General features: G+C 40.1%; 2 protein-coding genes across 3 annotated transcripts; one reads left to right on the plus strand and one right to left on the minus strand.

Annotated features, from left to right (window-relative positions):
- Window positions 1–105: 105 nt before the first annotated feature.
- LOC134212277 (dedicator of cytokinesis protein 7) lies at window positions 106–18657 on the minus strand. Its single transcript, XM_062689980.1, has 6 exons — window positions 18465–18657; window positions 15609–18132; window positions 2413–4443; window positions 1310–2354; window positions 794–1193; window positions 106–730 (listed from the first exon to the last, which is right to left on the minus strand). The coding sequence occupies exons 1-6, from the start codon at window positions 18503–18505 to the stop codon at window positions 532–534; spliced, it is 6240 nt and encodes a 2079-aa protein (XP_062545964.1). The 5' UTR covers window positions 18506–18657; the 3' UTR covers window positions 106–531.
- A 276-nt stretch (window positions 18658–18933) lies between these two features.
- On the plus strand, window positions 18934–21016 carry LOC134216387 (glucoside xylosyltransferase 1). Of its 2 annotated transcripts, XM_062695284.1 has the most exons (5): window positions 18959–19022; window positions 19086–19187; window positions 19247–19471; window positions 19537–19846; window positions 19978–21016. In XM_062695284.1, exons 3-5 carry the CDS (start codon window positions 19323–19325, stop codon window positions 20641–20643), a joined length of 1125 nt encoding a protein of 374 aa, XP_062551268.1. In that variant the 5' UTR covers window positions 18959–19022; window positions 19086–19187; window positions 19247–19322; the 3' UTR covers window positions 20644–21016. The 2 variants fall into 2 exon arrangements, with proteins under 2 accessions (XP_062551269.1, XP_062551268.1); XM_062695285.1 differs by having other exon boundaries at window positions 18934–19187; window positions 19540–19846.
- Window positions 21017–23655: the final 2639 nt, after the last annotated feature.

The raw sequence follows: 23655 nt of genomic DNA on the forward strand, positions 1-23655 counted from the left end.
TGTACTCCCGCAATTAATCGGGGACCACCCGCAGGCAAAACATCTGATCCGTCAAGATATTCAACCCTGAAAAAATGGCTGTCATCGAAAATGAATACAAATCAATTTACTAAATGTGACAATTGATTATAATAGATTCGAGTACGTAAAATGTTTGTATGTAATATGTATGATTTTGATAATTCCATTAATGATTTGCTGTTCTTGAATATTATATTATGGGTTTCAAAAGAATAGTTATATACTTAAAAAACGGTTTCATAATACTTTACCATAAATCTAAATAACCTATGCACTGGTAAAAGCAAAATAAGTGATATAATTTTTGGCTTCATATATTGCATTAACATAAAACTAGACTTGATACATCTATGATAATAGGAATGGGAGTAAAATGAGGATCTCTTTAAAATAGACAATAAAATCATATTGGGAACATAATAGGATTCCGTTTTTTGGCTAACCATTCAATGGAAATATTTTTAAAACGGAGCGGCGAGTTTAATACTCCGCTATTTTATGTCATAGTACTTACCATCTCAATGGTGTTAGCTTACTATTGTGCAGTCCATTATTGGCAGCGACCACCCCTTGTGCTTGTGATGGGCTGATCGTTATTAACGGTGCAAGGCGTTCGGTGAAGCGAGCATAATTGCGTTCCAGTTCCTTTTGATAATCCTTTTGATCGGAAAGAATCAAATTACGATTCTTTTTCAATGCGTCTGAACATCTGCGAAGGTAAAACAAATAAGTAATGATTGTAATGTGATGCTGATCTAAACAGTGACCATACTTTTTGGAGAAATCTTTGAAGCATAGCCGAAGCTTATTCTGATGCTTTGTGGGAATGGTTGTGCTATCGGCGATGCCCGACAAGAACACCAGAGCCATTTCCATTGGGCCTTGGTTTACGGTGGTCCCGATGCAACCCTGCAGAACCATTTGCAGGATCTTCGGATCCGCCGGTTCCTGATTCGTGGCAGCGGCCAACTCGGCAGTCTTTTTCTGAATATCCTCAATAGCAACCTCGATCGGTTCCAGAACGATTTGCTCGCGGCCAACCACCTGGATGCGGGTCTTCACATACGGGAAGTGATTGGCGGTGGTCAAAATGGTTTTGCGCTTACATTGTTCGTGTAGCTCACCGTGAGCTTTTCCGGATTTTGTGAACGGTGTCGCAAAGATAAAGCGTTCTGAAAAAGATCAATTTTTAAAGTATGAACAGGCACTCTCATAAACCATTTGCTTTTAATCAAAATAGTAAAACAAATAAATAAATAAATGGACGATGATAGTAAGAAACACTTACTAATATTAAAGTTCCTTTCAAAGTACGTGTCTCTGTATCGCAATTCGTAAGTCTCAAAGTACGGTTCAACATAGGTGATCTGAATAAAAGCTTTCTCTGGATCCAGCGTTCTCGTGTCGACTGTGTTTGAATCTTTGATAATCTGCACTACATCCGGTCCAAAACGATCAGCATAGAAATTCTGCAAACGACTGAATATCTCCGGCAATTTGGTTAACGTTGGCTCTTTGTAGATAAATTCTTGCTGATCCAAATCTCCAAATTTCGCTCCGTAGAAACCAACCCGGAAGTAGGTTCCAAATACGCGTTTTCCATGCAGCTGGGCGATGCGATTGAATGCTTCCTGTAGCTTACCGTGAATCTGCCCTAATTTACGGAAGTCGCGATTAGCTTCGCATATTGGAATCAACACCTTATAGACGTCGTTCATCGCCTCGTACATCCCTGCGATCTGGAACGAATTGGACGCCTCTTCAAGCAAAGCCTTCAATCCGCTTTCGGTAAACCGGTTCCCCAAGCATATTCCATCTTCGCCCGGACTCAAAACGTCGTCGGAAACTGCTGATTCCATTAGTGCATTCGGAGAGATATGTTTGAAGGAAACAGCCCCCACCGGAAGATGAGTTTGCGATTCCAACATACTCAAATATTCAGCCACTAGAGCGGCACTATGCACATAACACATAGCAGACTCGGTGTGATTGGCACGCTCCATGTGCTTTTTGGCCATATTTTCCAGCCAAGTCAGTCGAAGATCGGGCGAGTTTTGGTACCCCTTGGCAATACGATTCATCAAATCGAGCAACATCTCCGGATCTTCCTGGTATTCCTTCATTTTGACCGTGTCCGACAGTATCATGTGGAGATTGAAAAGCAGATCCTGAACTTGTTCCGGGAAGGACGTATCCTGCAAATCGGTATCGGATTCGGCATACACAAGGATGGTCTTTAATGCCCGGCGCAGGGATTGTTCACTGAAGGAAGAACTGGTGCCAACCAGAGAGCTGAGCGACATGGTGACTTGCATCTTGACGCGAGCGAAATTCTAGAAAGTAAGACATAAATTAGTAAAAGATGCTAGTTTTCAGAAGGAGCATACATACATTCCCAATCTCAAAGTTTTGTCTCATAAGCAAATACAGGGAAGCAGCCGCTTGCGAACGTACGCTGGGCAACTGAGAGCCGCAATGTTTCAACAGCAGCAGACAAAGATCCGCACAGCTGTCCGTTTCTTCGTCGAATAACAAATTGTGATATTTGAAAATTAGCGAACGCTGCGAAGCGAACAGATTCTGCAATGCCAGAGTACTCTGATTGCGTGACAAAGCATGTAGGAGCACTTTCAGCACGGTGCCAAGCAAATTATGATGCAATTCCGATGTGGACGCCACTTGAACAATCATTTCCAACGTGTCCAGAATAGTGAGGCAAACCTCAGTGGCCAATGATCCCTCAATGTAGTAAGTGATCTCCATCTCCGCTTCATTCTTGATGTTGCTATCGTAAAACTGCGTGCGAATTTGGTCTTTTTTCCAGCGGAACTTCTCCGTCGAGTAACGATCCTTCCGCCTGTTGATAAGATCGTTACGAGCAGACCCCGTTCCTCGAATGCACTCCTCCAGTTTCTCCTTCATATCCGGTGTCTTCCGAAAGCTTGATGTGTTACGTTTGGATGTTGGTTTCTTTCTTCCTCGATATTCGAAATTTGGAATGCAGATGTTCAACACCTGAAGCATTTGATGAACGCGGTGTGGGCTCAGTCCCAGAGTATATTTGAACAACGTACTTTGTTCGAGGTTTTTGACCACCCAAAGGAAGCAGGACAACAGATGACGGGTGTTTTCACTGCTAAGAGGAGTTTTATTTTTGGGAGTCTCCGGTACGTAACTGTAGTTGCGAATTCCAGAAATAGCATATGCGACCTCTGGACTAATTGTGGAGGCAGCTATCGACGTCGAAGGTCCTTGATAATCTTCTAGCAAACCGATGGTATTTAGGCGATCATGAGATTCGGCAATTGGGGTATGCAACTGAGGAATGGCGTCTTTTACAATCCCCAAAAGAGGGATATAGAGAGCAGCCACCCGAGCTCGAGCTTCTACGTCATTGTATCGAAGATCCAAATCGTGAGACGTAAGTAAATTCCGTAAACAACGAATAGCTTTGCCATGAAGAGGAGGATTTGAAATATCCAAAACTGTTGCCAACTCCTGGAGGACTAAACCAACAAGAAAGTGTTGCTGGCGGAACTCTACACTAAGTTCGGCATAGAGTGCTTTGTCTATACCGGCCATTGCACTCACATACGAGTTCTGACTATTATTAGAAGTGACGCTAGGCGTAGGACTGCAAGGAGCCGAGAGCGCTGTATAAGGAGTTCCGAAAGGTAAATTCAACGCAACAAAATGTTCGTGGCTGCAAATTATTCTCAAGAAATCCAGCTTATAGTGCACCATGTCAGGTGTTGGTGAGCTCTTGGTCATAATCACCTTGTAGTATGTCCGGATCAATCCGAAAACAAATCCTCGGTCCATGATGCTCAACAGATCGAAAATGAAAAACGCCAAACTGGAATTGATGGATTGCGCCAACTTTTGGTCACTGCTATTGTAACCAACCACCTTCGTTGTCACCAAGTGCACCAACGTAGAGATGTCATCCGTGAATTGATGCGGGAAACGGCTTTTCCGAGGAGAATTCAGCGAGTTGGTCAACTCTAGATGTTCGATCATGCTCTTAATGGTTAGTTCAAACAACATCCACGAATTGGTCATAGACAGTTCGGCTGCCGCTCCGCTGGCCACTACCCAATTTTTAGCAATTTCTTCATGTAACAATCGAATCAACCCGTCCTTGGGACCACTGGCCGAAGGAGACATTTCTCCACGCATACTGGAGGTGCGATCGACCAGCTTACCGCTCATAGAGCTGGTCATTTCCGAATACGTGGAGCAGCTGTGATGTAAATCCGGATTGCTAGACGAACGGGTCATTTCCTCCGACGAGCCAGCTGCGCCCTGACGTGCGTTAGGTAACTTACACTTGGGATCCAACGGATGGGGAATTTTGCACTGGAACTGAATGTATGTGCTGAGGATGTTTTGCCGACCGTAACGATCTTCCGGTTGTAGGAACTGAAAGAAATGAATGAATTAAAAAAAAAATGTTAATTTGCACCTAGGTGTTTTTGATATATATTATATGGGAAATGTTATTATTATTATTGTTCGTTTACAAACGAATGATTATTTTTTGTTATTCTTAATTTTATTATCCTTTCCCATCGATATGTTATTCATAGTATTAAGTCCATTTGTCTGTGAATCAAAATGTAATCCCTTCCTTCCTTCCCCAATCCCTCAATCATTATAACATGATAACGGTTATTGCTGAACGATCACAGTAGCCTCCTCCCAACCAAGCACAATATTCCTTTTTGTTATTTTTGTTTGTTGTTCCTTCGAATATGGGAGGAGCCAAGTCACGCAAATAATCCGTTGCATCACAGAAAATATGTGTATAAAAAAGAAGCACTTCGCGAAGAGCGATTCGTTATTTTTTGTAAATTTCAAACGACGAAGAATAGAAAGAGTTAAACGTTTCCGTGTCGTTTTCCTGCCACCGAAAGAGAACCATTACCATTCCTCACTGCCGGTGTGAAGTCACCGATCGCTGCTGCTGCTCCAATCTGCCGATACAGTCCATCGTTGGTTGCTCATCCGAGCTCATCTAGTCAAATAGTGCTGTCCCCTCGTTCCGATCCATTACCTGATCCCTCCAGTGGTAGTCAGTTTTGGACACCGGTTCGACTGCACACGGACAGGCTATTTGCACGGCGTCAATTGTTCCTGGAGCACTGACAAAGGAATTCAGTGTTTGTTCCATCAGTCCGATCCACTCTCAGACCCTTCCGGTAATCTGTTGTGGACACTGAACTGACTTGCACACGGACAACCTGTTTTCCTTGGCCTGTGAGTGTTAGCCAGAGATGCAAATTGATTGCCCACCCCCGAAGAAGAAGAAGATATTGAGTATTTGTCGCCCTCCGTTCCCCCACATTGTGCACCGCACAATTATATTTTAGAAAAGCTTTCAATCAGTTCATATTTTTCCATCGCAAACGGCGGACGCGTTCTTGTTGTCTCTCGCTTTCATTAAACACAATTCGCAACCATTTAACACAATGGAAAGTGCCTGGGAAAATACACTTGTGATTGATTTTAGTGTGCTTCCAATTCGTCCCGACGTTGGGAAAGTCAAGCATTTCTTGGAGGATCAAATAAAGATCAATTATGCGGATGTTAAAAGCATTCAGTTGCATAACACCCGCAATTGTGTTCTGATAGGGCTGATAGATAAAGAAGTCGCTTTGCGCTATCAATCAGAGCACAATTGCATTGCAATTGCATTATTGTGTGCAAGTAAAAGCAATATAAGATTCCGGTTTACGTGGATAGCAAGGCGGTAGTCGTTAGGGTTCACGATCTACCCCCGACGGTGAGCCACAGTGCCGTAAATGAGTATATGCTCAAGTATGGAGAAGTGATTTCTATCCGTAACGAAACATGGAAGCATTATTTTCCGGGGATTTCAAACGGTGTACTGGTAGTGCGAATAAATTTATTTCAACACATACCATCGTTCATATCCATTGGACAATATAATACCATGGTAACTTACAATAATCAGCCGAAAATATGTCGCCGGTGCAATCAAGCAGCGCACTCTAATAAAACATGTGCAGAAGCGAATGGCAAAATTGCAAAAGTGGCCACACCACTATCCTCAAATGACGAGTTGTTCAATCAGGCCGACTTCCCACCGATAAATAGTAATGAAAAGTTATCATCGCATCCAGCTACTAAGGGAGCGTCCACAAATTACGTCACGCCTAGAGGGGGGAGGGGGGGTTGAGCAAAGTGTGACGATCCATACAAAATTTTCAGATGATTCATACAAAAAGTGTGACATAGGGAGGAGGGGGGTTAAAAATGTTCAATTTTCGCGCTATGTAATTAATGGATCGTCCCTAATGAAACCGCAACAGAAGAACGACCACAAAACGATGACGAGTGGACCGACGTATCCTATTCATCGTCCGAGTACAATGAGGTAACGCACAAACGCCGGCGATCAAAGCGAAATAGAACGATGGAAGCGAAAAAAACGTGTACGGATCAGTTCTAGACCAACATTTGAAAAGGGCGTAACAGCCAAAATTTATTCCTTCTGATTCTTTGTCCCCATACATAGCTTTATATGTAGACGGAGAATCAGAAGGAATAAATTTTGGCTGTTACGCCCTTTTCAAATGTTGGTCTAGAGTTTTTCCTCAATGCGGATCAAATTGAAATAGTTGAGAAAGTGAAAAAAAAATTGGGAAATAAAAATGGAAAAGGGTTTAGTACTAAGTAGTATTAAGTGTTATCGGCTCGGTAAAGCTGGATGCGGCGAGTGAGCCTTAAATAAACAGAATGAATAAAAAATCAGAAGGGTTATATACAAGATACGACCGCCCGATGTGAACTACGTAAAACATATCATAAGATAATTATTTTGGTTAGAGCCTAGAGTGATTGAAAATTTGACTTTTGCGCTCCCTTATGCTTGAACGATAACATTAGCTGTTTCGGTGAACCTCCTAAATTTTCAACTGAATTGGCTAAAATATAACTGAGTACGAGCAGTTTGAAGTTTGTATGAAAATTATTATACAAATCGCCCCCTATGTGAGAGATCGTTTCGTGAGGCGGATCATCAACTATTTAGGGGGAGATCTCCCAACGCCGGACACCTCCCAATACCGGACACTACCTGAAGAGGTCCCTCCTTCATCTTATTAAGTACAAAAGGAAGATATTAAAAAGGCTTCTAACGGCAAGGAATATCAGATCTTCATGTGATAAACTTTGTACACTTTGTACAAAATGTGAAGTTGAATAAAAATTCTTCACACCTGTTTTGTTACAATTACTTCAATTCAATTGTTTCTTCTTGCTGAGAAAGCCACAGAAATTAGCAGAAACAAAAAGTGTAGAGGACATTGAAAAAGGTGGGAATTTTGATTAGGATGTAAAAAATTTAGCTGAAGAGTCAAATAAGCTCCACTAATTTTTTTTTAATATTTACAACTTGAAGCACGCGAATAATTTACTATTCTGAATGATGTCTTTACTCATGTAACAGAACTTAGTCACATTTGAACATGATGCAATAGTGTCCGGTACTAGGAGACATTTTCCTGAATCGTAATAATTTTCACCAAAATTCATCGTTGAAAAACGTTTTCAAATGATCAAATATAGTTTGTATGAATCATCAATGGTCAATAGTCATATTTTGTGTTTCTTTCTTCTATCTATTCTTTCTTTGAAGCAATATAACTCACGAAGAGGATGACCGATTTGCAAGATTTCCTCACTAATCGATTCGTATTGGGATCAGCTGTGTTTCTATATGCAAAAGGTTAGTAAATTTTAAAGGAAATTTGGGAAAATTGTCAAAATACAATATTAGGGCGAGTTTGGAGAAAACCTAATGCGATCGCTCAAAAAATGATCTAGAGTGCGGCGTCGCAATCAACGCAGAAAATGACATTTCGTACGTTAAACGTAAAGACTCGAGCAATGCAGAGTCTATTATATATAGAGTTACGCAAAGAGTGAAGCCAAATCTACCTATTGAACTGTCAAACCGTCTACCTATCGAGCAAAGTAAACAAATGCTTGTTGGTAAGGCGGAAGTATTGTTATCGCCTGATGATTATTATGGTGAATTAAAACTCATGAATTGAAATGTATTAGATTTGTTTTAGAAACAGCTTCAAAAAACTTCAATACACCCCCCAATAAAGTTGCAACAAGAAACTCATGTGTTTGCACTCTGTAGGTGACTTTGGTTATCGAATTAAAAAGCTTTAGAAGTGATCACTCCCGTGAAGTCACTTGAAGGGTTGAACAAAAATGAAAGTTTTCAACATAATAACAAGAGCATCATTTAGAATAAGAGTAAGAAGATCCTCTTTGCGCAACTCTATATAATAGACTCTGGAGCAATGCAGGGTACGTTCTGCTAGTATGGTATAAATGGAAACATAATCCGGATAGTTAAAGTTTTTTTGTTAAATGGCTTATGTGTCCGGCACTGGAGGATCTCCCCCTAAATATAATCAACCCGAAGACTTCGTAGAATATTTCTAAATCTGTAAGACGATTGTTGTTGCGAACCGATCGGATTTTCGTAAGCAAAGAATAAAGAAAATAAAAATGCTCATTATCGATATGTTATTCTTTTACGTGCTCAATTTCCACGATTTTTCATTTTTCATTTTGTGCTTAGTCAAATAACAACCATTGGGATGTTGGATATATGGGGTCGGGAGGTAGCGAGGATTGTTTTGGTAAACGTTTTGCCGCGTGTAATGTGTAGTTTTTCCGCAAATCATGTTCGATCGCAGACCAATCCACCTAATTCCGTTCACGCAAGACAAAATGATAAATAATAAAGAGTTTTTGTCTTAAAACAACAGAAAAATATCCTTGTACTTTTCTATGGTTATGTATGCATGAAAAGAAATGAAAAACAGCGTCATTTATAGCGATTAATAGTGAAAATTTAAACAAAATTTGTTGGTCGTCACTACGAGCGCCATTTTGACTGTTTTCATTAACCCACTTGCTAAGAACGTCTGTCATAATATTTAAGCATTTTAAGTGAAAATTTGCCCTGGATTTCAAACACAGCAGCATAACAAGACAAAACAGGTAACATTATAGCGTATTACCAAATTGTTGTCTGTAGATAATGCTGAAAAGTGAAAAATATCTTGACCGGAATAAGGGTACATCTAAATCTATTCGTTCCTTATTCCGTTCATCGGGTTTGGAGGATGGATTCAGAAAATTGCGTGTTTGAGAATATAATCAATGGCAAGAAAAAATACATCGTACATGAAGCCATATGAATGGTGAACATTTAAAACTTTATCCCGCAAGCAGGCAGACCGAAAGGAATTCCGTTAACGACTCTACGCGAAAAGGTTATGGGACCTTTTTCAACTCGTGCCGGGAAAATACAGTTTTTTCAGTTAAGTTGAGCTGCAAATAAGATTATGTTTTACCGAAATCCGTGAATACTTCGTAGAAAAAGGGTTATCCGGTACTTTAAAGAACCGAAACATTAAATAATATTCAATTTGAACGAAACAGTGGTACGAACAATTCCAAACAAACAGAGACATTGTTTCAGGTCATAATTAAAGGCCTAGTATCCAGGCTCAAGTAAAAATTACCTTGAGGATAAGGTGTAAAACTCCGATAAGGTATTGTATCTGTCCTTTTCTGTGGTACCTAACGCAACTGGGCAGCTAGCATCAATGTTCATGTTGAATATATCTCGAATGGTAAGTGAAACAAACGAAAAAAAGTCAACTTGCCTATATAAGAAAATATCTTTCATTGTTTGTATTTAAAATTTGGAAGGAAATTACATTTTAAGCTTTTTATTTGCAATATTATAATAAATGAAAAGATGGATTTGTGAGAAAAATGATGCCTGGTATTAGCATCTCCAAGAAACCAAATGTTTTTCGGGTGATTGGAATTAGGAACACGAATGAACGGAATTAGGAACAATGCCATTTCAGGCGATTGGAATTAGGACCGCATGATTGGTCAACTTTGTTTTCACTATTGGAGCCTAAGTCTATGAATGCATCCCAACATATTTTATTTTTAATTGTATATAGAAAATGACACTATGCAACGAAATTCCAGCTTCAAAATACTAAACGGCTATTTTTTAGAGCTTTTAGACATAGTGCATTGTCTTAGGTGAACGGAATAGGGGCACAGCACGGTATAAGTCAACTACATTTAAACGATGTTTTTTGAGCTTTTCGGCGCTTTTCGGAACGGTTTCCTTAGGTGGCCCATATTGCCCCGATCACCCCTATTAATCTGTTCCAAAATGTCACTACAATCTATTCAGCCTTGCAAAACGTCTGCAACAAGTACAGCTCGAGCGGTGTTACGGCGTTCTCTTTGCGGCTCCAGATCGATAAGCCGACAGCGGCTTTCATAACTTGGCAGGCGTAAGTAGTCTGCGGTAGTCTACGCAGAGCAATTCGTAGGAAGCGTCGTTGCACGGACTCAATTCGTTCGGCACCGTTCGTATAATTGGGATTCCAAACGGCGGAGCAATACTCCAGTATCGACCGCACCAGTGAGCAATACAAAGACTTTAGACAGTAAATGTCAGAAAATTCTTTAGCCATCCGAAAGATAAAGCCCAGGGTTTTGGAAGCCTTACCTACAACGTATGAAATATGCATTTTGTACGTCAGCTGGGAATCCAAAATTACGCCCAAGTCTTTGACATGACTCAGACGTTCTATGCTGGTATTCAAAAGCGTGTAGTCGAATCCAACGGGATTTTTAATCCTAGAAAAAGTGATCATCGAGCATTTTGCCGGATTGACTATCATACGGTTGACGTTGCACCAATTGGCAAAGGATTCTAACTGACGTTGAAGGAAATAGCAATCGTCGATAGATTGGATTTGCAAGAACATTTTCAGGTCATCAGAATACGATAGGCGGGGAACTTCGAGTACAAAAGTCACGTCATTGAAATATATAGGAAGACTAACGGGCCCAAATGACTTCCTTGGAGTATTCCCGATTTAGCCAAGAAGAAATCAGATCTGCAGTCGCCGATGGTAACCATTAGTTGGCGGCCGGAGAGATATGATCGGAACCATTTCAATAGAGTGCCATTCACTCCTAACTTGCCTGATTTGGCAATAGCGATGCAGTGGTTTAGCTTATCGCTCTTTTCGTCATGCTGTTCGTGATGAAAGATGTAAAGCACAATAAATTAGTACTAGTGGAGCGACCGGCTATGAATCCATGCTGAGTTTCAGACAGATACTGCTTGCTGTGGGAAAGCAGAGGATCCATCACAACGAGTTCGAACAGTTTTGATATTGCACTCAGCGAAGTTATTTCTCGATAATTGTCCACGTCACGTTTGTTCCCTATCTTGTGCACAGGGAATATTTGTGCAATCTTCCAACATGAAGGAAAGATGCCACTGGATAAGGTTGTAGGTCATTTGGCCTAAAGTCGTTTGGCCTAATGACGTTTGGCATAAGGCCGTTTGGCCTAATGGTCATTTGGCCTAAAGTCGTTTGGCCTAATGGTTGTTTGGCCTAATGGTTGTTTGGCCTAATGGTCGTTTGGCATAATTTTGGAAAACGTAAATTATTCTTTGGAGTAAAATATGTGAAAATGTTAATATTTTATTTAATGCTACATTTGGAAATCAACATTAGAGTAGAGTGGGGCAAGAGTGCGCGTGGGGTAAGAGTACGTTTTCGATTTTTTGAAGTAATAAAAAAAGATAAATTAGCAACACTGCATCAGTTTGACAGGTATTCTGGCCAACTATTATCATGTGTAATTGTAAACGATTTGAATGAACAACAAGGGAGATATGGAGTTAGATAACTTTTTGGTCATTTTGCTAAAAATAATTGGGTTTCCGCAACTAGTATTTCATAACCATATATACGTTCAATCAGGTGAACATTATACCATTTCGATAACCTATTGTATAGAGTACTTTATGGTATAGAACACCAATCCGGTTGGTTTTCCAAGAAGTCAAAACCATTACTTGAATATTTTTTGGGACTGTGGGGTAAAAGTACGCAGGAACCGGTGGGGCAAGAGTACGCATATGAATCTTCAAGTTATGATGTCAAACCCGTATCTCCAGCCGAAATAAGACTTCTTCCAAAGCGCAAAGATCCAAAACTAAGAAAAAGGGACAGAATTCGAAATTATCACAAGTTTTTAGGATAAGTTGAAGTAATTCGGTGTTAGAAAGGAATTAGCGAACAAAGCACTGAAGCGAAATAATGAAATTGTATTAGGAATTGTTGTACACCTAAACATAGTACGAAAACACAATTTCATCTAAATGATAATTTCATTTAATCAAAAGAAACATTCATAAATTACGCAACGTATAGCTAGGAGGGGTTGCGAGATGTGTGACGATCCATATAATTTTTAGAGGATTCATACAAATAGTATAAGATAGGGGGAGGGGTGATGAAATAGTCAAATTTTACGTTACGTGATTGGTGGACTTTCTTTAAGGAAAATGCCTTTGTATACGCCACGCGAAACCTGATATATATTTTTATCTCTGTAGTTTTTTGCATATATAAAAAACAATGGTTTTTCGTATGAAAGTGCACATTTTGGACCCCTCCCTTTAAGAGCTACGTAATCTTTAAACATTCCCTAATATATTTTCATTAAACATCAATTAAATGTTATTAACTCTTATTTGTGTTAATATATACTCAAAGCACATGATTGGATAAATGCGTACTCTTACCCACCGATGCGCACTTTTACCCCACCGGTGGGGTAAGAGTGCGTTTTCACTTGTCTTGCAATAAGGGTTCTACTAAACGAATCTCAATAATTTCAATATTTTTCCACTGGGTAACATAAAGGAAGAGTATATAAATCATCGACACTGATTTGATATGCAGAAGCTTGCTTCATAAGGGCCACATGATCGATTGAAAACTAAGTGCGTACTCTTGCCCCACTCTACTCTACTATTATTGGTGTATAACAACATCATCCGATAATCATCGTCAGTCACATACGATATGTACACTCCCGGCCAAAAGTTTAGGTTCACCGTCAAAAAATATAGGCAAAAGTTTTTGGTCGTATTTTCGCCGTCTTACATTCGATTTCGGGTATTGTTAGCTCGATACAAAGAATTTGAGTAGATCTTGCACCGTAGGTATTTGAAACTAATAATTTCCAATTTTTTATGTGCTAAAATATTACATTAAGATACTCATTTGTCTTATTATTATGTTGTAAAATATGTTGATTTTCATCTAAATTGAGCCCACAAAATTTCGAAATGAAAAGTTAGATGGAACCCAATTTTATTCATCTTTGAGGGACGTTGATAATTTTTAGGCGGAAAAAAATGTTTTATTTTTAAAAATCAAAATGTTTACTCAAGTGCATAGTATGCATCGGCCAAAAGTTTGGGTTCACTTATTTAGCCGCTCACAATTTTAGCCGAATATTGTCTGAAGTACACTGCCGTGAATCGCATATTTTTCCCATATGAATAGGAAACCCAGCAAAGATGGGAAAGATATGCGATTCACGGCAGTACAGTTCTTGATGTTTTTTTTGGAAACTCACTTTCTTCAATGTATATTTTTCCTAAAATTATACTAAAAAAGATGATTAAAATTGGGTTTCATTTCACTTTTCATTTCGAAATAAAATTCTGTGGGCTCAATTTTGAGAAAAATCAACATATTTTTACAACATAAATATAAGAAAAATCAGTATATTAATGTAAAAAAAGGTCACAGTGTGTCTAGCGTCACAAAAAGTGAAGAAATGTTAAAGTATCATAAGAAAACAAAAACCATTCGATTTTGGCAACATAAATGTTCCAAACGACAATCTTTACAATATGGTTCACACTTAAAATAAATCGCCGACTTCGGTAAAATTTTACCGAAATCTCAACCGCTGAACTGTTCGGTAAATTATTTTACTGATTTTCGGTGATTTTGACAGTTGAGCAATGGAAAAAATTACAAAAAATCTGTAAATTAATTTACCGAACAGTTCAGCGGTTGAGATTTCGGTAAAATTTACCGAATACTGTAAAATGAGCTAAGTGTGTTGACACCTTCTTTAAAGCATGAGCTGTTCTTTCTAGTTTTACTGCATGTTGCTTTGGTATTGCATATGACAAGCATTTTCCAAAAATGTTGATGCCTTCTTTGAAGCATGATCAGTTCTTTCAAGTTATATTGTTTTCATATGTCGACATTGTCAAAATATATCTGCTTCATTGTTTTTTATACCTTCCTTTTTATAAATTCCTGGTTTTATTGTATTATAAAAGTGATTTGCAATATTTTAACGTTAGTTTGTATTACGCTTTTTGATCACATTCACATGGCTTTATTGCACCTACAAAAAGAATTTTATATATTTATATTTCAATATATTTCAACCGTTTACGCCTATGTGTACCTATTATGCCAAACGACCATTAGGCCAAATGACCATTAGGCCAAACGACCATTAGGCCAAACGACCATTAGGCCAAATGACTTTAGGCCAAACGACCTTATGCCAAACGACATTAGGCCAAACGACTTTAGGCCAAACGTGGCACAATCACTGGATAAGGAAAGCCGAAACAGGAGGAGCAACGGATACTGCAAACTGGAAATGTGTCTTTTCAGGAAATTGGACGGAATCCTGCAGTGATGATACAGTTTCGCCCTGAAATGTCATAGAGGAAGGGAGGCCAGATTCCCCGCGTTGTTTGTTGACATGATTCCAAAACAGGATGCGTTTTAAGATTGGTTTGGATCTTACTTTGATATCGGAAATAGCATATACGACTGACCCGTTTATAGGCGTTGTTGAGTCTGACGTAGTGATCCTTCAAGGAAAACGTGCGGTATTTAGTATTTATACACATATACATACACACTGACAGAAAGACATGTGTTCAGTTCGCCGAGCTGAGTCGATTAGTATATAACACTATGGGTCTCCGAGGCTTATATAAAAAGTTTGTTGTATACGAGAAAGGCAAAAAAGAGAAAAACATATCTATTTAGTTCAATCAAAGTTAATTGCCTATTTCCGGGCAACCACCCGACTTGAACGTTAATTTACAATGTTGTGAAAACTCATATGGGAATGTGGAAGATATTGATTTGGAAAATGTATTGGAGGTAACCACTTTCCCTTCGATGGGACTCGAACCCATGATCCTACAGTACGCTTGACTGGTGCTTTAACCAACTAAGCTACGAAGGACCTCCGTCAGCCTTCGCAACCTAGCGGCTACTGAACGAGCTCGAGATTTCCAAATTGGATGCATAGTCAAATCACTCGCAATCCATTTCTCTAGCCAACACTACCACATGTGTATAATACACGTTGCCTACGCAATGCGGTCGGGTCTGAGCTTGACGACCGACTGGCAAATAGCTTACACAACCTCACTTGATCAGTACAGTTGCTGATGAAGAATGTGTACAGCCGCCAGACATTCTAAATACTCACGCTGCTCTAATGTGAACGTGTACTATACACATGTGGAAGTGTTGACTTGAGAAATGACAAATGCGAGTAGAAAAGTTACTAATTATGTGAATACAAAACTCTATTATTACTCTTATGTCATAAAATGATAAAATCAAAATACTCACAAATATCTTATCCGAAATCTGGCAAATTGTTTCAAAAATGGTTTGCCCGAGCGAGAGCGCTTCTCCTCCAATCCGATACGTCGTTACCAGCAGCTCGATCAGCTTGTCCAAGATGACCTGCAAGTTCTTCACCAGCTTCTCCTGGTCGGCACTTTGCAGCTCCTGCAGCGTCTTCTTGAACTCCCGCTCCATATTGCCTTCGCCGATCCGTGGTGGAACCTTCCGCAGGTCCAAACACTCGCACAGATACACGAACTTGTCCAGATAGTCATCGAGCGCGTGCACCGAGGTGACCGCATCGATCGTAACGGAAAATACTGGACGATGATTGTCGAGCCATTTAGTACCCGGCAGTTGCACGTCCGGCGGTATGAAGGAATAGTTATCCGGGGGCTCTTCCACCATTACCGGGAGGTTGAATTCTCCGACGTTCAGGTGGCCGTCCTTTAGCACTGGAAGCCAAGTGTAGCCTACGGGGCTCTCGATGGTGGGTTGAATCTCCTGGGGCTTCTTCTGACATGATACATGAAACAGTGTGAAGAGGATGTGGTGGTTCTGTTTCAGATTCGCTGGAAGTGCAAGTTTGATTTCGTCGTAGAATGTTGGTTGCTTGTTGTGATAATTGACGGCCGTATAGGCCTCGGCGGTGTATTCCGGGCATGAGCTTTTACCAAATATTGCGGGTAAGGCATCGAATTGACGCTCTCCGGACATAAGTTGAACACGAACGGCGATGTTTCGAGCGGATCCCGCACGGGTAGAGAAGTTTAGCTCTTTGGGTGAAACAAACAAGATGTTGCGGTAGCTGTAATGGGGATTGAGAATTGGAGTGGCAGGAAATTCGAGAATTTCTTTGGTTGGTCTCGTGTGATCGTTTGGATAGGGGTCGATTTTGGCTAGCTCTGGCGTTAGAGCACATTTGAGATCTTCAGGAATGGGGGAGATTTCTATTTTAATCGATCCCGGAATGCATTTGTGTTTTTTCATCAATGCTCCAGGACGTTTCAATTCCGGTAAAAATTTGTACAACTCTTCGTCTTTCATTTTGTCAGATTCCTGTTTGAAGAAGCTATTGACCGTTATAGATATAGGTCGGAACGTTTCAACGCTATTGGCGAAGTCGTCCGGAGACCAAGATCTTCGTTTCTCCATTTTACGTTCTAAAGATCCTCTCCGAGTCAAAGTTCCCATATCTGTAGCTCGTTTACGAAATTGATCAAAACTGCTGGTAGATGACTTCCTATCCAAACTATTAGAACTGGACGCCGAGCTCATACTTTCTCGATCCTTATCGTGTTCGGGATTGTCGCCATTGAATATATTTGTCAAATATATTCCTGTCCAAGCGAAAGGCATTCGATATTTTCCTAAACGATCACAAAAGTCTGCTGCGTTTGATTTGGCCTTATCGCGATACTTGTCCTTATCTTCCTTTAAGTACGGTTCAACCGAATCCTTGATGTCTCCTTGAAGCACCTTTTCTAAGCGAATTACTAAGTAAAGCTCGTTACTAGGATTTGTAATATCGAAAATAGCTTCCCTTGCTTGCGTACTTATGTCCGCAAACGGAACATGGGAAACCAACATCCTCCTCAACGATTCCGAATTCATGTCAAAGTAGAAATTCTCGCTGATTTTCTTACGCTCCTTGGCATCGTAAATTGCCATTGAGGCAAATATTGGTTCTACTTCAAGCTCTAGTTTCAGTTGTAAACATTTAACATGGATCCTATTACCCAGATGTTCCAAAGGGATCTCTGCAGGAAGACGCTTCTCGATTACATCTTCTGGATCGGCCTCTGGATATAGACTAAATAGTGCCTGTTGTCTCTCCTCCAATCTTTTGGCTTCATTGCCCTGATCGATGGTTTCCGGAGCAACTCTGTCCAACAATCCTGGAATTAGTGGATCATTAACGGAGCTTCTCAAATCAAAAGAAGCCCATGAACCCCTCGGAGTTAATGTATCCGTACAAGTCGAAACCGACGACAAACTCGCAATCGATTGACGACTGCTTGGAGTACAGCTCTCGCTTGCATACAACGTCGTCGAAGTCACCGATTCGTCCAGCGATGCACACCCGAAAAAATCACGATCGATTTCGAACTCTTGCTGATACGAACTCGGGCTCAAAGCCCCTTTATCAACCCGTTCTCTACTGTTGCACGAGCTTGAATAACTCCTCTGGGCAAACTCCACCACTTTCCACGGTCTGGTGTAGCAATCCACACAATGCTGCACATGGAGCGGCAGCTCTACCAAATCCTCCTTTGGCACAACATGCTCCAACGTGCGAATCTTCCTGGGAACCACCTTCACCTGCACATCGTTAATAGGGAAATCCAACATCGCTCTCAGCGGATCCCTGATCAACATGTTGGAATGCTGGGTGAGGAATTCCTCATAATCGATCGGTTCCACCAGCTCGCACAACGAAATCGACGACGAACATACGGAGCTGCTGTCACTTTTCGACAACAGCTGGTAGTTGGCCACATTCTTGCGAATGTCGGACGAATTGTGCCTGCAATGAAAAAACATTGATCCAATAATTTTCTTTTTATTGTGAAATCGGAGAAAAATAAATAGAAAAATTGATGACTTTGGAAGTTAGTCAATTAAAAGTTTAATATAAAAAAAAATCATATTTTGATTGAAAATATAGTCTCACAGTGCAATTATTGATGTTGAGCAGTTAGACGAAGTTGTTTCAAAATATCATAATTTGGAATTTTGAATCAAATAAAATGAATAAAAACTAGGGCGTAGACCCACCCCCTATGGAAAATGCGATTCGATTTTCTTTATCCTGTTCGCGGAAGACAGAATTTTCACACTCTGTAAAACCGTACTTACTTGGTTAATTTGGATGCAAATGCACGCTGGCTGGATGCCATGATCGAAAAGCAATCGTGTCGCAATAAATTCACACAGGATAAGCAAAACTTTCACGCCAAATTCTGAGAAAATCACACGCGATCACACGAAATCGCGACGGATTTGTTTTCGTTTCTTGGACGCCATTAAAAAAATACTGATTTTTCCGCACAACAGCGAAACTGATACCAAAACAAAGTCCATAAAAACCTACACGGAACTACAAAATAAACTCATTTGATATGCTAAAGGCAGTCTCACACCTAGCCTGATCAGAACATGAGCTAATTTATCACATGATAAAGTCTATCTTGATGTCAAAGTTCACCCATGTTATTTTCATTTCATATATTGCTCGAAATCTAATTTTTTTTACCAATTTTGCTTAACTTTTTACTGTGCACCACGGTTTTTTTTGACACCAATCGATTTGACAGATTTGACAGTAAAGTGTTTATAAGTTGGGTGATTTCGGTGCGAGGGTGGATTGGGAGGAAAACGAGTTTTTAGTTTTGTGTGACCAAAATCTAGAAAGTGGTAATATTTTTAGCTAAATTTGCATAAACATCAACTTTTCTTATCACGTAAATGTTACACAAGTTAACGCCTGCTCGTGCAGCAACGGAAAAAGCAATCAAAATAATCGCCTAAGAGAGCATCATTCCTGTCTGTGCCATATTCGGAAACCAGTCTGCAATTATGGTAAGAACAAGTTTCAGGTTTCAGCAAATTTTTGCTAACTTTATTTCCTCTCGTTGCAGGACATTGCACATTTGCTGAATTAGTTTCAAAATAAGCGGCAACGATTGGAACCACAAACATTTGCCAGTTGAAATCATGAGAGTTCACAGATTGTTGGCGGTGCTGGTGCTGACTTCCTTTCTGCTGATTTGGTATTACATCCTACGTGTGAACAATGGATTGTTCAGTGGTCTCAGTCTGGGGGTCAATTCCACCTTCAGGGGATTTAGTTTGGGTCGGAAAAGGTAAGCAGGATGGATGGATATACTGAAAGAAACGTCATTTAATTGGTTTCATATTTCGCTGACAGCAGTAATCGTTTGCTGGTCAATGGAACGGAGATTGCGATAGTGGTGGTGGCCTGCGGCGAGCGGCACAACGAAGCGCTGAATATGATAAAATCTGCCCTCATGTTCAACCGCAATCAAGCGGCCCTTAAGTTTGTTGTCGTTGCTGAGGAAAAATTGAAGCAAAATTTCGTCGAAAAGCTAGACGACTGGCAGGAAATCAACGAAAATATTTTCACCTACGAAATACATTCCCTAACATTTCCAGAAGCTAATAAGGACGAGTGGAAGAAGCTATTTAAACCTTGTGCAGCGCAGCGGCTCTTCCTGCCGGTAATATTTTGTTGTTTTGGATAAAATTTCTCATCTGCATTCATTTACCTACATTAGGAATAGCTTCGAAGCTACACAATAGATTTTCTACCACAGATAAATTTAAATTGTATACTTTTATCCATTTTCAGTCTCTGCTACCACACATTGATTCAGTATTATATGTCGATTCGGACACAATTTTCCTGTCGCCGGTGCAGGAGTTGTGGTCACTATTTCGCAGCTTCAATGCGTCTCAGTTCGCTGGCATGGCACCGGAGCACGAGGACAAGAATGCCGGTTGGTACAATCGGTTCGCTCGTCATCCGTACTATGGTGATCTGGGAGTAAACTCCGGTGTCATGCTAATGAATCTCACCCGAATGAGGGAGTTCAAATGGGAAGAGCACATAATGCCCATCTACAAGGAGTACCGACTGAAGCTGGTATGGGGAGATCAGGACATCATCAATATACTGTTTCACCAGCACCCGGATAGATTGTTTGTATTTCCGTGCGATTGGAACTACCGAGCGGATCATTGCATGTACATGAGCGTTTGCGATGCACCGGACGGTGTCAAAATCATTCACGGCAATCGCGGATACTTCCATTCCTATGTTCAACCCATTTTCAACCTTCTCTACACAACTATCGAGGAGTACGCTTTCCGAACGGACATTCACTCCAACTTCATCCGAACCGTGGAAGATTCATTGGTGCTGCCGAGCAATTCGAACTGTGATAAACTGCTGGACAAGTTTCTACAAGATCCTAGGAAGTATTTCAAACAGAACCAGTATATCGAGGAAACATGAGGTAACGAAATTGAAGACACCATAGGAAACGAATCGAATCGAATAAAAGTGATTTCACTTACCCAGTGTGCTAATGGGAGAACAAACATGAACAATCGCAACGATTTCTACGCCCTTTCATATACGTAGCAAATGCACTGAATCAAAACAAATTCAGGAAAAACTCGCCTTAGTTGATAGTTTTCTTTTTTAATGTTTTCATGTTTAAGAAACGATCTGTTTTAGAGTTGATTTTTAAATGTGTTTTCATGTGAATTGTGCATATGTAAATTTTACAAACTTAGTCAAGTCAACCTCTTTGTGAAGAGTTCAAAGTATTAAATCGAACTATGATTTCAAAAAATTGAAATGTAAATAGACGATGCTTTTATAATTTTCCAAATATTTTTCTTTGGGGTAGGAAATTTGAGAATAGTTTGAAACGATTGTGCCTTTCTGAAGCAGCGTTGGCCCGACAGGAACTGCGTTAGGTAGAATTTGCTATTAATTTTCGTTAACAGGTCTGAGATGAGCCGGTAAGTCCACCTTCCTTTTGCCTGCACTACCCCACTCTTGCTGCCACCTCGTCATTGAATCAATTCTCACTTTTTTCCCAAGTTTTTGGTGTCCCTTATAAAAAAGCTGGGCAAATTCTTCAACCACGTTTGACACATTTCCCATGGGAAAACTGTCACACGCAACGCAAACGTACCATCCGCTACAACTTTCCTGAAGACACTAGCACAAACAAACAGACATAACACTCGACAAATTTCCATCGTTCACTGATTTACTGGTCAATTCAAATAATCATTAGTTGGCCAATCGATCACTCGTGGCGTGTGCATCGAATTTACTCTATTTTGACGTTTGCTCACTACCGCCACCTAGTTCGTGATTAGCCCAGCTAGCTGGAGTCAACAGATATCGTTAGTGTTTGAACGACGATAAATTTGATGAATGAATGTTCAATGTATTATGTCTGTTTGTCTGTGACACTAGGCTCATATGTGATTTCGATGGTTAAGCTAAATTTTTATCTCACTTTTAAGTGGATTAATCATTTTCCAGATTTTCTCAAAAAAATGCTTTTTTTATATCTAACGTTTTCTCCAAACAAACTTCAGCGAAAAATCAACAGAAACGATGCTATTAAAAAAGCGCACGATATCGGCAAAAAGCAACACTGTGCAATGTAATCTTCAGTACGATAAGCAGACACACGGCTCTCCACCGAACACGTCCATTCCGGTCAAATACCCAACCATGGTGGAATACTGGACTGCGACACAAACGTAATGTCCTTCGTAAGGTGTGCCGCCGTTTTCTGCGTCATCGTTCCGAAGAAAACAGGGTGTCTCTTCGCGAACTTGAAGCGGAATATAACAGCTGTGTCTCTGCTTCCTTCCGTGAGTATATTGCCCGAATCCAAGAGGAAGTTACAGCGAATCCGTCATCTTTTTGGCGGATTTTTAAAGATAGGATTAGGAAAGGAGCTGATTCGATACCGTTGGGAATGACCTTCGGCGACAAAGTGTCAGTCATGACTTCGAAGCCTCTGTCGAACTCTTTGCTGACTTCTTCAAATCCGTCTACAACGCCAACTCTCCGCCGCTTTCCGTGGAACTTTTAAATTCACTACCATCATGCGATATCCGCTTTCCACGTCCAACTTTCACTGTAGCAGATATCACCCGTGCACTAAACTCTATTGACCAATCCAAAGGCCCTGGATCAGATAAATTACCTCCCGCTTTTATTCGCCGAAGCTCAGGGGTACTTGGTGAACCTGTTTGTAGGATATTCAACCTCTCTTTATCGAAAACCGATGTCAGCTAATAAAGCTTAAGACGGTCTTTCCGTCAAAGGATTTTCTCCTTCGATATAATTGACAACCGGATAGACTGCCCAGATCCTCTACGTCAGACGAACTTCTATGTGTTATAAAGCTTAATACACAATAGAGATGAAATGCTAATTTGGAAATATTCTTTTTAATAATTAATAAGGATTTAGATTTGCCTCCGCTCTTATCTACGGCTCACGTTCGAATGACTTTATTGAAAATCATCTCTCTACGAGAGGGTTTAAACATTTGATTTTACCGAGTACACTCTAAAGTATTTTGTTCAGAGAACCTGAATATTACAGTTCTCCTCTTTTTAGAAAATTCTTACGGAATTTATTTATACATTTCTGAACACAAGACCTTTACTTGCTTTTAAAATAATTCTCTATAATTTCAAACATATTCGATTTCTCACTATTTAGCGATTCATTTTTAACAGCTAGTTGATTTTCTAAATTTCATTATTTGGCTTCCTGTCTTCCGGTCTTCGATCTCGTTAGAATTGGACTACGTATATGGAGATACTTCTTTTTCAGCGGTGGATCCTCCTCATCATTGATCGAAGCATCAAATCCAAAACAGTCCTTTTCCATCGAAACACTTCTTCGACGTTTCATAGATGTAGGCTGATTCATGTTGACAAACACTTTCGCCTGCCGTCGTGGTGTGTGTAAAACTTTCAACTGTTGGCGATGCGCAGTCAATTTATGTCCTTTCAGAGATATCTGGAAAATATGTTTAGATATTCGTTTAATAAATTTTGCTTCCAACCATCTTTGTAAATCTTTTTTGTTATAATTTTTATAGAACAACTTATCCCCTGTCACTAGCTTATCGAAATTATCAGGAATTAGTGTTCCTACGTCAAAAGTCACTGCCTTTCCAGAGGGCATATCTGATTTATTATCATGTTTATAGTTTTTCGGTGGTTTTAATTTTAGGCTTGAAATTTAGTACGTTTTCTGAAGGAACCTTTCCTTCTGTGCCAAGATAACTATTTCTATAGTTGATTAGGAATAAATTTAATCGATCTTCTATATCCAAAGATCTCGTCTTTTCATCTAAAAGATATTTTTTTAATACATCCTTATCTACCCTCACCATACGTTCTGCCTGCCCATTGCTGGCAGGATTGTAGGGCGGACTTTTTAAAACTTTGATTCCCTGATGCTCCAAGAAGCTTA

Source organism: Armigeres subalbatus, chromosome 2 (assembly GCF_024139115.2).
Source record: "Armigeres subalbatus isolate Guangzhou_Male chromosome 2, GZ_Asu_2, whole genome shotgun sequence".
NCBI lineage: Eukaryota > Metazoa > Arthropoda > Insecta > Diptera > Culicidae > Armigeres > Armigeres subalbatus.